Source organism: Episyrphus balteatus, chromosome 1, assembly GCF_945859705.1.
Source record: "Episyrphus balteatus chromosome 1, idEpiBalt1.1, whole genome shotgun sequence".
NCBI classification, from domain to species: domain Eukaryota; kingdom Metazoa; phylum Arthropoda; class Insecta; order Diptera; family Syrphidae; genus Episyrphus; species Episyrphus balteatus.
In genome coordinates this window covers 78,611,342-78,627,142 of record NC_079134.1, presented here as the reverse complement: position 1 = coordinate 78,627,142, position 15,801 = coordinate 78,611,342, and the positions used below count along the sequence as shown (strand labels likewise).

General features: G+C 33.3%; 2 protein-coding genes across 7 annotated transcripts in view; one reads left to right on the top strand and one right to left on the bottom strand.

The window, feature by feature from the left end:
* LOC129905220 (receptor-type tyrosine-protein phosphatase mu) overlaps positions 1-15,801 on the bottom strand; it is a 1,191,339-nt gene that overhangs the window by 215,123 nt on the left and 960,415 nt on the right. The gene's annotated exons all lie outside the window — the stretch shown is intronic.
* Positions 2,394-5,329, top strand: LOC129905232 (uncharacterized). Its single transcript, XM_055980678.1, has 2 exons — positions 2,394-4,976; positions 5,060-5,329. The coding sequence occupies exons 1-2, from the start codon at positions 4,650-4,652 to the stop codon at positions 5,300-5,302; spliced, it is 570 nt and encodes a 189-aa protein (XP_055836653.1). The 5' UTR covers positions 2,394-4,649; the 3' UTR covers positions 5,303-5,329.

Below are 15,801 nucleotides of genomic sequence, written 5' to 3'. Positions count from 1 at the left end.
GCTTTTCTTGGCTAGTTTTGAAATAGGGTCCTATTACGCACTTTCTTTCTTCATCGAGTCCAAAAACATTCACACTTATGGTGGGATTCATTCTTTCGAAATGATGAATTTCCAACAGTTTCAATGGAAACTGTAAGTTTCCAAAGTCTATTCTTTGACCATTTTTATATATCACTCTTGAAGTGATATCATCGATTCTGTATGTTTGCGGTCTTTCTTTATTATTTGTATCTTCTCCGAATAGAGAAGAGATGATTGCCCATTTGAAGCAATATACATCTTCATTTTTTACGTTTATGCATGCTCCTTTTTTGAGAATAAATTCCGGAAGTGGTAAATACCTCGAACCTTTAATAGGTGTGTATTTATTAATGCATATTTCAGCATGCAGAATTCTCAGTAACGACCAACCACTATCTTTTTCCTGGAATTTCATCAGTCATATCCATGTATGCCGGAGAAAGTTCTGAATTTGATAGCGCTGTTAGTAGTAGTTGGTGGACCACGGCGTGGGAAAATTTTGGATGGGATGTATGCCCTTGAATTGGTTTGAGGTCACGGCGGTGTTGTTTAATGGGTTGTTAATGGGTTTTTAATGGGTTTGTGTTTTGTTTGAGGTGGCCGCCTTGGCGCCGCCGCCGCACAGTGGAACGAGTGTATGGGAAAAACGGCAAAATTAATATCTTGGGAATAAAATAAGAAATTCAGCCAAATATGCTTGAAATAGTATTTTATCACTTATATCTATGATTGTAACCTAAAAACAAAGAAATTGATACACTAGGATACTATAAATCTAGGATATTTTATATAAAAGACCTGAGCAGCGAACTTGTTTTTATTTTAATTTTTATTTATGAATGTTTGCTTATGTTTTGCTATCTAGATTACATTATTTTAATAGCTAAATAAATAGTTAAACAAATTTATACTTCTATACATAAAGTAATCACCATCACTTTCGGAAGAATTATGCATATTACTAAGATCTAACTCCATGGGCATAATTCTGCAATTTAACTATTGTTAACCCAGTAAAATTCATATTTGGGTCACTTTTTGAGAATTGAAATGCAGCACTAGTTTTGATGTTCAAATTTAAAGATATGACGCTATAAATAAATGATTAATCAAGTCGGTAATTGAATTCAACGTCTAACTCTTTTGAGTATGATCCAAACTAGCTTTCCTTATTTTTTTGTACCTTGCTTACAACGCTTCTATCGAAAGAACAGCTAGGTATAGGTAAATGAATAAACCTTATTATGTTTTTTGCATGGAGTAAAAGTTTATTCACTGCTAGACATACAGTACCAGCTGTACTTTGAAAGATAAAGATTTCTTGTTCCAAAAATTAGTTCTTCAAACGTGTCCATATTTATTTCTCGACCAGCAGCAAGTGTTGTCAAAATTAATGCAAATTTAAAGATGATATTCTTATCTATACGGTTTATTTCGGAACTCAACTTTGGATTCGAAAAAGAACGTCGACTAGTATTGACATCAATTGTTGTGCCATACCCAGGTTTGGTCCACCAGAGGTCCCATTTTTTGCATGAAGTTCTCTAGAATATTTTTTTTTCTTTCATCAAACAGAAGCTTATGTTCTGGTCTACGAACTTGCAAAAAAAATTAAAGTGAAGCCATCGTTGGTTATTGTCCATAAAGATCTCCTTCTTTCTCTGGCAATGATGCCATTTTTGCTTCAAACTGACACAAAAAGCCTCGAAATTTCTTTAAATTTCGCATTTTCTCCTTCATTAAGCTATTCCAATCCAATTAACTGCTTAATTTTGTTCGAAAAGTTTGAAATTTTCACAATCGAGCCATATTTTGAATAAGTCACCATTTTTGATGAACGCAGTTGATCTCATAAAATGTCAATTTCATAAAGAATTGCAAGTTGGAGCAGGATTTTTTTCGTGATTTATTTTAAGAAAACATTGCTGATTATAAAACAAAAAAGAACCCAAGACCCATTTTCGACCATTTTTAGAAAATACTTATTAAAGTTAAGAACGATGTTTTTTTTTGGGCACAAACAAATACACTAAAAATGGACATTAAAAAAACACAACCACAAAAAAAATCCACTTTTTTAAAAACCATTTTTAATGAAGATACCTTCATTACTATTATTAACCATTGTTGAATTGATTTATAACCACACGAATATTTCCAAAACTATCAAAAAACTTTCAAAAAATAATCCGAAAAAAATACCAATGTTAACCCGTCGATTACTCCTACACCAATCGATCAATTTATTTTTTTTTTTACATTAAGAGCTTTCATATATTTAGGAAGACTAAACAATTAATAAAAAGTACCGCTAAAATAGTTGTATTTTTTATTTATTGCTATGGGTCGTCCCACTGTGCGCCGCTGCGCTATGGGTACTTGTGGAATTTAAATTTAAAAAATGCATTGCCGCAGCGGAGATTTGAACCGGGAACCTATGGCGTGTCGGGTGTGTGACACTTCCACTAGGCTATCGAGGTAATTGTAGTTTGATGCGCGAAAGTATCTTTTATGCGTACAAAAAAGTTATTTATAGAATCTTTTGGTATGTTTGCCTCTGCCTCATGCTGCAGCGATGAATATTTTTTGAATTGAATTTTAATCCTATCTTAGCCTACATTGACATTTCTTGATATCTTATCTGTACTGCATCGTTGGTGGGTGTCTTGATGCTCACACGTATGGTGGATGTGCTGACGTATATGCGTACAAAAAAGTTATTTATAGAATCTTTTGGTATGTTTGCCGAGTAGTTGCTGGTTGTGAAAAATGTATTTGTGTGTGGTTTCTAAAGAAGAAATTTGGTTACATATTTGATTTAAAGGGGATATTGATGCATTGAGAAAAAAGAAGAACATTTGGATTGTATGTAGCTCGATATGGGAGAATTAAAAAATACATTGCCGCAGCGGAGATTTGAACCGGGAACCTATGGCGTGTCGGGTGTGTGACACTTCCACTAGGCTATCGAGGTAATTGTAGTTTGATGCGCGAAAGTATCTTTTATGCGTACAAAAAAGTTATTTATAGAATCTTTTGGTATGTTTGCCTCTGCCTCATGCTGCAGCGATGAATATTTTTTGAATTGAATTTTAATCCTATCTTAGCCTACATTGACATTTCTTGATATCTTATCTGTACTGCATCGTTGGTGGGTGTCTTGATGCTCACACGTATGGTGGATGTGCTGACGTATATGCGTACAAAAAAGTTATTTATAGAATCTTTTGGTATGTTTGCCGAGTAGTTGCTGGTTGTGAAAAATGTATTTGTGTGTGGTTTCTAAAGAAGAAATTTGGTTACATATTTGATTTAAAGGGGATATTGATGCATTGAGAAAAAAGAAGAACATTTGGATTGTATGTAGCTCGATATTGGAGAATTAAAAAATACATTGCCGCGGCGGAGATTTGAACCGGGAACCTATGGCGTGTCGGGTGTGTGACACTTGCACTAGGCTATCAGAGTAGTTGTAGTTTGATGCGTGTAAAGCATATTTATGCTTACAAAAAAGTTATTTATAGAATCTTTTGGTATTTTTGGCGAGTAGTTGCTGGTTGAGTTATTTATAGAATCGTTTGGTATGTTTGCCGAGTAGTTGCTGGTTGTGGAAAATGTATTTGTGTGTGGTTTCTAAAAAAGAAATTTGGTTACATATTTGATTCAAAGGGGATGTTGATGCATTGAGAAAAAAGAAGAACATTTGGATTGTATCAAGCTTGATATTGGAGTGTAAATTAAAGGGCGAAGCAGCAGACGCATCGGAATATGATCAATTGAAAAATGCATTTGTGCCGCCGTCGCCGCGTGCTGCAGCGATGAATATCTTTTTAATTGAATCTTAATCCTATCATAGCCTACATTGACATTTTTTTTGATTTCTTATCTGTAATGCATCGTTGGAGGCGGTCTGGATACTCCCACGTATGGTGGATGTGCTGACGTATAGAAATTGGTTATGTGCTAACTGTTTGTGTTCTTTTAAAACTGTTTATCAATATGGATTGGATTGGATATCAATGTGTGATGAGGATGACTGCTGGATGTTTACTTTTGATTTTAATGAAATTGTTTGTTAACTCTTCCCTCCTTAAAATGTGAACGTCTAATTGAATCATAATCCTATCTTAGCCTACATTGACATTTTTTTTTGATTTCTTATCTGTACTGCATCGTTGGTGGCGGTCTGCATACTCCCACGTATGGTGGATGTGCTGACGTATAGTAATTGGTTATGTGCTAACTGTTTGTGTTCTTTTTAAAACTGTTTATCAATATGAACTGGATATCAATATGTGATGAGGATGACTGTTGGATGTTTACTTTTTGATTTTAATTAAATTGTTTCTTAACTTATATTTTGATTATGAGTACTCTTGAATATGTCACAGTGATCAAGAATCGTTCTGTTTTGGATTATATGTTTGAAATCTTGGACTCGCCTGTAGGATCACAAACCATAAACAAATTATATTGGTTTTCTAAGATTAGAGTGGGGATGACAAAGAAATTTTGAGGAAAGGAACTTAGTATAAAGAGTAGAGCATTTTCAAAGTAAAAAATTATTCTTTTGAATACGTTCAAGTGCAACACTTCATTTTTTGAATTTATAAAGTCATTTAAAAAAAATGTCAGGATTTTTAAGTAAACTCAAGTCTAAGGTGTCGACCATTAAACCTAAAAAGGTCTTAGCCCCAAAGAGGAAAATCTATAAAAGGCTAGTCCAGCTGGAGCTGAAGAAGAAGTATAACATCGTTCGGGCCTTTAGGCGGGAATCGGAATATGGCCCCTCCATCATGCTGGAGTTGGAGGACTTTGAGGTTTACCTCCCAAAAAGGTGTAACAGCCAAATGGATGATGGTGACATAGAGGGGTTGGCTAATTTAGCCTTTGAAGTTGTGGCCCCATATGGCCACAACTCATTTCATATAGATTTCCACGAGAAGGAAAATAAGGTAAGTTACATATACAGATATAATTTTATACTTATATGTCAATATAAAAAAATTAAAATACTAACCTATGAAAAATATTTCAGAAGCAAGAGCCATCAAAGGAACAAGAACGACAACAACCCTCAACAACCCCCGAAAATCAGCAAATTAAACAGCAACTACAACAACAGCAAGAAGCCATAGCAGCCACGACAACCCCTATTGAGGAACAAGAACAGCCACAAATGTTCTCTTCTGAAGAGGTAATCTTCAGCTTCAATGACTACTATGATAGTCAAAAAAATTTGTATAACTCACAACAAAAAATTTTAAAAAAGAAAAAATAATAAATTACAAATATTCCAAAAAATAACTTAAAATGTTTCTGATTTTTTTATTGAAAATGGTTGTTCTCTGAATGCTTTTTTGTTTCTTTTAGAAAATCGAAATTGTGAGTGATATCACATCCACAAATAAGAGGTTCAATTTAAAGGGACGAAAAATTGAATTCAAGATCCGCTCGATACCCAAAAATGAAGAACCAACTTCATGGGTAAAGGAGGCAGTGAACGAGATGTTGAAGATTGCTACAAGTGATCTAGCCCCCACAGATAAAATAGGGGTAACTTTTTGTGGGGATAATTTCTCAAGCGAGCGAGGCAGTGGCTGGATTAATTTCCGGGATTGTGGAGATTTGTCGTTCAACGATGTATGGACCATGATAGCGAGTATATTTCAAAGCAACTCTGAAGGGGTAAACACGGACCAATTTTGTTTGGCAGTTACGGCTGTTAAAATGCCCAGAGGCAAAGGATCAATTAAGCCCTCCTCTATGTATAACACATTTGACGAAGAATGTGCTAAACGTAAGGGGATCTTACGTATTGAGAATAAGGACAACTTATGTTTGCCAAGAGCATTGATAGTGGCCATGGCATATGTTGATAAAGAAATCAACATTCAAAAGCTAAGAAAGGATGTTAGGAACGTCCAAACAGAAAGAGCTTTGAGACTCATTACACAAATTCAAATAAGTATACCAGAGGATGGTTGCGGGATTCCTGAACTGAAAATATTCCAAGATCACCTAAAAGGCTACAAAATCACTGTGTACGAGTATGACACCAAGGGCAGAAAAATAATATTTGAAGGTGTCTTTACCGCTAATGGTTGTCTCGAAGAAAAAAAGATTAATTTGCTATATCACAGGAACCATTATTGTGTTATAACATCGTTGACGTCAGCATTTTGCTGTAGTTACTACTGTGAAATATGTCATGTGCCGTATAACACGAAAAATCATCATAGATGTGTACGTTCCTGCCCCCAATGTAAAAACGAAACTGCTTGCGTTAAAACATCCTCTGAGATTTTATGTGATAATTGCTATCGAAGCTTCAGAGGAAAGCAGTGTTTCGATAACCACAAAGCAGGTGGATCTACGAGTAACATTTCTATTTGTGAGCAGATTAAAAGATGTTCTTTATGCTTAAAAACATACGCATCAAATCGAGAACATTATTGTGATGAATACTTCTGCAAACAATGTGACAAGCATGTGCCAGGGGATCATCATTGCTATATTCAACCAGACAAAAGAACACTTTGTTCTAAAAACTGTCTATACATATTCTACGACTTGGAAAGTCGGCAAGAAAAAGAAATTAATAGTAGAGCTAAACTACACGAGCCCAACTTATGTATATTCAAACAGAAATGTGATCAATGTATAGATATACCAAATCTATTTTTCTGCCAGAAATGTAAGCATTCACTACACATAATACGTGAACAAGAAGAAAAAGAAGGATATGTAATAGAAAAGTTTTTGGAATATATTCTGAATGTCAGAAAAAATTACAAACAGGTGATTGTGATAGCACACAATGGCCAGGCTTATGATCATCAATTTATTTTAAATTATGTACTGCAAAAAACAAGCCTTAATCCCGAATTACTTATGCGTGGAACTAAAATAATTTTAATGGAGATTGGTGATGTCAAATTTCTGGACTCATTAAATTATTTCCCAATGGCTCTATCAAAATTACCCAAAGCATTCAATCTGCCATCAGAATTAAAAAAAGGTTATTTTCCTCATTTATTCAGCATGAAAATAAATGAAAAATATACAGGGAAACTACCGGCTATTGAATTTTATAGTCCGGATACAATGAGAGTAGAGGAACGAAATAATTTTTTGAAATGGCATTCAGAGCATGCAAATGATTATTTTGTAATGCAGCATGAGCTTGAAGAATACTGCAAGAGCGATGTGGAGATATTGACCGAGGCATGTTTAGCATTTAGAAAATTATTTCTAATGCAAAATAATGTTGAACCATTTTTGGAAGCAGTAACGATAGCCTCCGCTTGTAACCTTGTTTTCAGGCGGTGGTCCAAAAAACTATGCGTATAAACTTTATAGTACAAACGATCATTTAGAACACATAGTATGCAAGGTAAAGGGCATTTGTCTTAATTTCCAATCATCACAAAAAATCAATTTCGACTCAATAAAAGAAGCAGTACTAAATTCTTCATCATCGGACAATGAAGGTATAATTATTAATTCTAATAATATTCGACGTACACAGGGTCACCAAGTTGTGACTGTAGCGGAGACCAAAACGTATAAGCCCAAAGCAGAAAAAAGACGTTTTCTTAGCAATCACAGTTCATTGCCATATGGATTTAAAAGAGGATGCAAAGAATAATTTTGTAATTAAATTATGTTTTATCTTCTTCTTCAGACTTTGAAAATAAAAAAAAAAATAAAACTAAAAAATAAATAAAAATAAAAAAAAAAAATGAACCAGAATGTGTTTTTTTTATCGGCAAATAAAATATTTTTTATTATTTAAAAAAGGTATACAATTTGTTACGTTTTAGATAAGTTTTTGAACTTCTCCTGTCATTGGATTGTATTCAATTATACGGTCGTGAAGAATAAGACAATACATTGTTGTTAAATCTGGAACAGGGATGGATGTTTTGAGTTCAATTCTTACATCGACAGGTCCGTTTTTAATTGATTCATTTTGACGAGAACAGTCAATAACCATAATTGGAGCAATATCTTTATATTCTTGTGGGGATAAGAGTGGTAGCGGTGGTTTCTGATAATATGATTGTTGAAACTTGCTGTACATCTCATAAAGAATAGCATAATGATTTAGATTAAACTTCAAATTTAAATCTTCCCGAGGATATGCTTCTGAGTTCAAATATACTTTCACATTGCTAACATCGCAATGATCGAATTTACTAGCATCTTTGTTTATATAGTTCTTACGCGCTGTTTGTAGTGCAATTATTATATATCTAGGTTTTTCAAGTTGAGTTGAGGTTTTGACTGTCCACACATGATCCGTGTTAGTAGGTAGAGTAGGATATTCATACATTTCCCAATTTCTAAAATGCATTTTAATTGGTTTCGATTGAATTTGTTTCAATAGTACCAATTTATTGGAATCGGATAAGGTAATGTGAGGAACCCTCCATTGTAGTTTATGGATTGACATTTTTAAATTTTCTTTTTCTGAATTAATGTAGGCATTTTCATCAGTTCGAGTTCGAATTAAAATCAATTCATGTCTTGCGTTTATAATGATTTTCTTATAATCTTCAGCAAATCCTAAAAGATTTTTCAATGGAATGCAAAAGTTAAAATTACCCGATGAAAGCGAAATACTATCCTTTCCAGTCCATGAAGAATTTTCCAAACTTTTACTTTCATTCTCATTTAATGATATGAAATTTTTTATTGATGTTGTAATACCAACATTTTTATTGTTTTCAATATCGATACCATTGAGTTCATAATGTATTTCCTCAAAAAGAAATGGTATAGCATTGTTACATAGTTTTGCTGTGGAAGAAACTCCTCCATCTGCTTTTGTCAGACTTCCTTCTACATAAATGAAACTTTCACTGGGTAAAATGCACAGATCCTGCTGTTGTATAGGGATACGTATTTCATCACTGGTATTGAAGGATTGAAGAAATGCTGAATAACTATGATACTCAAATTTCGTAATGCTATTATCATAATTAGGACAGTGACTAATATTTAGTATTTCGCTCATTTTTTTTTTTTTTTTTATTATTTCAGGGCAAATCCTAGTGATAGTAGAAATGCTTTATTTTCAAGAGACAATCTTGGTCTTGATCGCTTCGATGTCTTTTCAGAACTAATTGAATGATCACCTTTGACTTCAGATATATAGTTATAGAGTAACATTACGTTGATTTCGGTAGTAAATGCAATCGATTGGTTATTGTTTCTCCTCTAAAATTTATTAGATCACCGTCTTGATCTACAAGCCTTAATGATAAAGAAGTTATTTGCTTGACGTTCACAGGTAAATAGATGACATTTTTTGGAACCTCTATGATTTTATACCCTGCTCCTGCTTCGGGTGAAAATTCATGAATAGTGTGAACAGGAGTATTATTAAAATAGGAACCAACAATTATGTTGCACTCAATTCTTATGACGTTTACTTTATTAATGTCAACCGCTAAATCTGACATATGAGTTTTACCCCGTTCAAGTACACGCTTACTAAAGCCCAATAATGTTCCAATAGATCTAGGTCTATCAAAGTAAATTGTCTTATTACTTTCAACTTCTGCTTTTAGTGTATTATTGTTTGCTTCTATCCTTACTTTGGCGGTAGAATTTTGCATTAGCAATGTCTTAGAAATCAAGAATGCAATATCATCTATTTCATAGGATCCTACTGGGATCTCGATTTCGTGTTCTCCTATATGGAACAAGTTGTTTCGTTCATCCACATTTGGAATTGAGTTATATGTTTGAAAATCTACGAGGCCACAAACGTAATCCCTATTCAAGTATACCGTTGGAAAATATTCGGCTGATAGATAGGAAGTTTCCCCGCTTAGTGTAAGTGTTAATGCCATGACGATGAGCTAAACAATGAACATTTTTTTCAAAAATAATCTTTATTTATTAGAAGTAACAATCATATAAGAATTTCAAACATAAATGACCACAATTAAACGTATTGAAATCTTGGTACTTAGTATAATTGTATTTGATATTTAAACCTAAATAATGTATTATTTCAATAGGCGGTTGAAGATTCCCAAAACTATCAAAGTATTCAATTAGTTTGCCTTTTTTACAATATGCTACCCAATGTGTTCCTGGTCCTTTTAAAGAATCTAGATTAACGATTCCACATTCATTTTTCCATGGCTTATACCGGGGTAAATTATCTCGCATAAAAACACCACGAAAATGAGGAATATTCATTTTTGCAAAATTAATGATATCCAATTCATTTAATGCACGTTTGGGTAGCGAATCTAAACGTTTTTTGGCTGTACATGTAAAAACAATCCAAGACCCTTCTTATAAGGTTTTAGATGTAGTCCATTACCAATTGCAATAGATTCCATTTTTGTATTATGACGTTTCTTTTCTTCTAGATCTTTTTTAGCATTAAAAGCCGCATCCACAGCTTTAGCTATACCTGCAGCACCTCCAGATAATGCACCTAGTGCTGAAAGTCCTGCAAACAGAGGTACAAGGAATGGTACTACTCCACCTGATTTAGGTACAGATATAACTCTTGGTGTCTTAATATTTCTGTTTCTCTTAATTATTCTCTTAGCAGCTGACAAAGCTATTTTAATAGCTTTGTTTAAATTGTGGGGTTTTTTAGTCATAACAATTTTCCCCACATTTTTAATTGATTTGTTAAATGTGAGCTTACACTGGCTCTTTTTAGTTTTATTATCAGTTACACCCATTCCAAACTTTACTTTTGCTTTCATCAAGTTGGTGACTAATAATGCGTTTGCTCGTTCTCTTAGACCTGCGTCTTTAGATTTAACTCTTTGCCAGGCTTTTTCAGCTAAAATTTTATCTGCTATATGTCGTTCAGGAGTATTCTTTAATTTGGAATATGAAATATCGTGCTGTTTACAAGCTTGATCAAGTAAGTTTATCCCTGGATCGCCTTTAGCTAAACGTTCTTCCAATTTTGTTCCAGGCCCACAGTACTGGTAACCAGGTAAGTGAAGTTCAACTGGTAGTTTATTAATTACAGAATTTAATAAACCTTCTCCTTTCACAATTTTTCGTTGAATATTAGGTTGATTAGAAAAATCTATCATTTTATTAGGTATACAACGATGTTCGAAGGTCACTAATAATGTTATGACATTTTTTCAATAAAACCTTAATATATATGGGAAAATCATTTAGTTTTTGTCATCATGCGATTCATTAAACAACAACATCGGCTACCAATAGAAAACATGGATATGGTTAAAAGAATTGAAACAAAAAAGCATAGCATATTATTGCCCAATAGCATAAGAGGTTTGATAACAGGCCCCTCAAATTGCGGAAAAACTAATGTAATGATGACTTTGCTTCAACATCCAAATGGGCTGAAATTTGAAAATATATATATTTATTCGAAATCTTTACAACAGCCAAAATATGAATTTCTACGAAGAGCCGTCCAACCAATAAAGCATATGGGGTTCTTTACTTTTTCCAATAACAGTGAAGTTATACCACCTGAAGAAGCTAAACCAAACTCCATATTTATATTTGATGATATTGCCTGTGAAAAACAAGACACTATTCGAACATACTTTAGCATGGGGCGACATCATAATATTGATAGTTTTTATTTGTGCCAGACATATACCAGAATACCCAAACATTTAATTAGAGACAATGCAAATTTTCTAATTGTCTTTAAACAGGATGATATGAACTTAAAACATATCTACAATGATCATGTTAATTCAGATATGTCATTTTCAACATTTCAAAATTTATGTGCAGAATGTTGGAACATTAAACATGGTTTTTTAGTTATTGATAAAGATGTGTCTTTGAATAAAGGTCGTTATAGGAAAGGCTTTGATAGTTTTCTGAAACTAAATACAGTGTAAATGTACAGTTCAAAAGTTCGAAAAGCGGTTTGGAGCTGTTGCGAGCTGTTTTAAAAAGCGGTTTGAAGCTGTTCGGAGCGGTTTGGAGCTGTTGCGAGCTGTTTTAAAAAGCGGTTTGAAGCTGTTCGGAGCGGTTCGAAAAGCGGTTTGGAGCTGTTCCTAGCTGTTTAAAAAGCGTTTTGAAGCTGTTCGGAGCCATTCGAAAAGCGTTTTGGAGCGGTATGAAACGGTTTAAAACAGTGTAAAGCTTGCGCAGCATTTTCCAAAGTTCTGTTTAAAGCGGCTTTACCCATTCTCTATAAAACAAATCACATTGTCATTTTGCATCAAATGTGCAGAAATGTTCTATGAGAACACTTCGTTACAGTTTACTGAACACAATAGTACAGTTAAAAATCGATTCACACAGTTCAATGATCAAAGTTCATCAATTAAGTCAAGTACCTGTAATATCTTTCTTAACTTAAATCCATTGATTCGATTATTTCGATGTATACGAACCTTATTTACGGATTGTTTTAATAAAAAAGTAAACAAATAAATATGATGCATATAGATGTGAAACTCAAAGAAGAACTTATTAAAACCACAGACGCACTGCGAAAAAATAACAAAGCTCTTAAACGAGGTAAAGAAGCTTACGAAACTCAAGTAGAAGATGCTCTAAGACCAATTACTACTCCACTTAATAAATTAGTTAAAAAATCAAACTCTAAGCAAGAGGAAGAACACGAGAAAAATATTTTTCAAAGTTCTACAAAGAAAATTGAACCCGTTAGAAAGGAAGAAGAGTTTATAACACCGTCACCTTTCATTAGTTACCCTAATACAGATAACAATAACAGTACCCCAAGAACCCATACAGAACATTCGAAGACTAGAAAGAGTCTACGGATTAACCATCGTAATTTTGCAGAGCAATTATCTCATGAAGAATTTTCTGATATTCCTAAAAAATATCTGGATCTATTTATTAACAATTCCAATTCAATTGATAATATATATGGTATATACTTGAAAAATGGAAAGCTATATATTGGAGATGGTGAGTTCAGGGTTCAAGGAAATGATATACATGTAAAAACTAAGAACTTTAAAGGGACACATGGATTATATGAGCTCATATTCATGAAAAGACCAAACGAAAAAATATATAATAGTGAAGATTTAAACCACTATAAAACTATATTAACAGATACCAATTCGCATAGAGATTCCCATGACCCAGAGAAACAAGTAAGAGGTAATCGTGGTGCTAAATACAACATAATAAAACATTTATTTGCAAATACCACACCTTCATTCGGAAGTGGATTAATGAATTTATCAAACATGAAGAAAGACTATATATATTGGGATGATCCGAATGAACTTGTAGATCGATTGAAGCTTTTAATCGGGTCACAACAAGCAGGGAATAATAATCACTCTAATGAAATTGTATCAATTGTTGAAGAATTAAAAGAGAAAAACATAATTGTATAAAAACATATTATGAGTAAAGACAAATTTGGTCGTTTTTCCGATAGAGCCAAAGTAAAGATTGGCCCGCGAGGATTGCAAGGAGAGCGGGGTCCACAAGGTATACCAGGACCACCTGGCGAAGGATTCTTCAAAACGGAAGCTGGAGATTACAATTTAAAATTGAAAAGATTACAAAATATTCAGGAACCTCAAGATAAAAGAGACGCTACTTCCAAAACTTATGTCGATGAAAAAATTGAGCACATGCAACGAAATTTTGAAAATGAAATCCATTCTATACAGCAACAGTTTTTAAATGCTTACATTGTGCTAAAAGATCCAGCAACTGGAAAGTAAAATCAGTTTATTTATAGATACCAAAGTGTCAAGTCACATTTCATTCGTTATGTCTAACATTAAATATACGTTGATTATTGAGGATATTTTAAACTTTCTTAAGTATAATCAAAATATATTATTAGAGGAACATTATGCGGAATTTCTGAACACCATGAGTTTTTTGAAGCAGTTTGAAGGTGTATCATCGTCAGAGTCTGTCAATGGATGTCATTTTATAAATTGCCCATGGTCTTCGAATCAATGTAAAGAAGGACCAGACACCTGTGCTTGCTATATACTTGAGAATAAATTATTAAGAATAAAACAATTGATATTATTATATAAAAGATTACAAAATAAACAAATATAAGAACGAAATGTTTTTCTTTTCAATCAGTTTTAAGAAAGATGAGTCAAAGAGATGTTGTCAATGAACTACATAAACCTGCGCGGAGGAATTTTAAAAAAAGGCGAGTTGTTATAAAGGGATTAGATGATTTATGGCAAGCTGATCTAGTTGAAATGGGTGTCTATTCAAATGAAAATGAAAATTTCCGATATCTTCTCACGGTTATTGATACATTTTCCAAGTTTGCTTGGACAGTCCCCATCAAAAACAAAACAGGGCAGAATGTCACTATTGCTATGCAACATATTTTTAGTAAAGATGCGCGTAACCCCAAAAACTTACAAACTGATGATGGAAAAGAATTTTTCAACGCCTCTTTTCAAAGTCTCATGAAAAAATATAAAATCAATCATTATTCATCATTTACCTCACTTAAGGCATCCATTGTTGAAAGATTTAATCGTACCTTAAAGACACATATGTGGAAGGAATTCAGTGCAAATGGTTCATATCGGTGGATTGGTTTAATAGATATGCTTACTAAAAAATATAATAATTCTATACATCGAACAATCAAAATAAAACCATCAGAGGTAAATGCTGCAAATGAAAAGCATTTACTCTCAACAGTATATAATCATATAAAAATTCATATCCCCCAAAATTTAGAATTGGAGATTTTGTAAGAATAAGTAAATACAAACATGTATTTGATAAAGGATACACACCGAATTGGACAACGGAAGTCTTCAAAATAATCAAAGTGCAACATACAAATCCTGTCACATATCTACTAGAAGATTATGAAGGTACCCCAATTAAGGGTGGATTCTACGAACTTGAACTACAAAAAACGAAATTTCCCGACACATTCCTAATTGAAAAAGTTCTTCAAACGAAAAAAAATCAGATATTTGTTAAATGGCTTGGGTTTTCATCCAAACACAACTCATGGATTCCTAAGAAATTTAAGAAAAACTAAAACTATGTAATCTCAATACCTACATAAGGAAATAAATTATTACTTTACTGAATACAAACAAAATTGAGTTTAAGATTAATTGTACCTAGGCATAAAAATAATATTTTTTTCAAGATGCATCGACCTTAAAATAAAAAAAAAATGCAGTCATCGCCAGAAGATTCTACAAATTAATTTAAATCCAAAAAATATTCATCGCTGCAGCACGCGGCGACGGCGGCACAAATGCATTTTTCAATTGATCATATTCCGATGCGTCTGCTGCTTCGCCCTTTAATTTACACTCCAATATCAAGCTACATACAATCCAAATGTTCTTCTTTTTTCTCAATGCATCAACACCCCCTTTGAATCAAATATGTAACCAAATTTCTTTTTTAGAAACCACACACAAATACATTTTTCACAACCAGCAACTACTCGGCAAACATACCAAAACGATTCTATAAATAACTCAACCAGCAACTACTCGCCAAAAATACCAAAAGATTCTATAAATAACTTTGTTTTGTAAGCATGAATATGCTATACACGCATCAAACTACAACTACTCTGATAGCCTAGTGCAAGTGTCACACACCCGACACGCCATAGGTTCCCGGTTCAAATCTCCGCTGCGGCAATGTATTTTTTAATTCTCCCATATCGAGCTACATACAATCCAAATGTTCTTCTTTTTTCTCAATGCATCAATATCCCCTTTAAATCAAATATGTAACCAAATTTCTTCTTTAGAAACCACACACAAATACATTTTTCACAACCAG

What these genes read in the sequence shown, in the direction of transcription:
- LOC129905232 (XM_055980678.1), top strand. Translation starts at nt 4,650, where the DNA reads ATGTCAGGATTTTTAAGTAAACTCAAGTCTAAGGTGTCGACCATTAAA. An exon ending in TCCACGAGAAGGAAAATAAG is followed by an intron (nt 4,977 to 5,059) that starts GTAAGTTACATA and finishes AAAATATTTCAG; the next exon opens with AAGCAAGAGCCATCAAAGGA.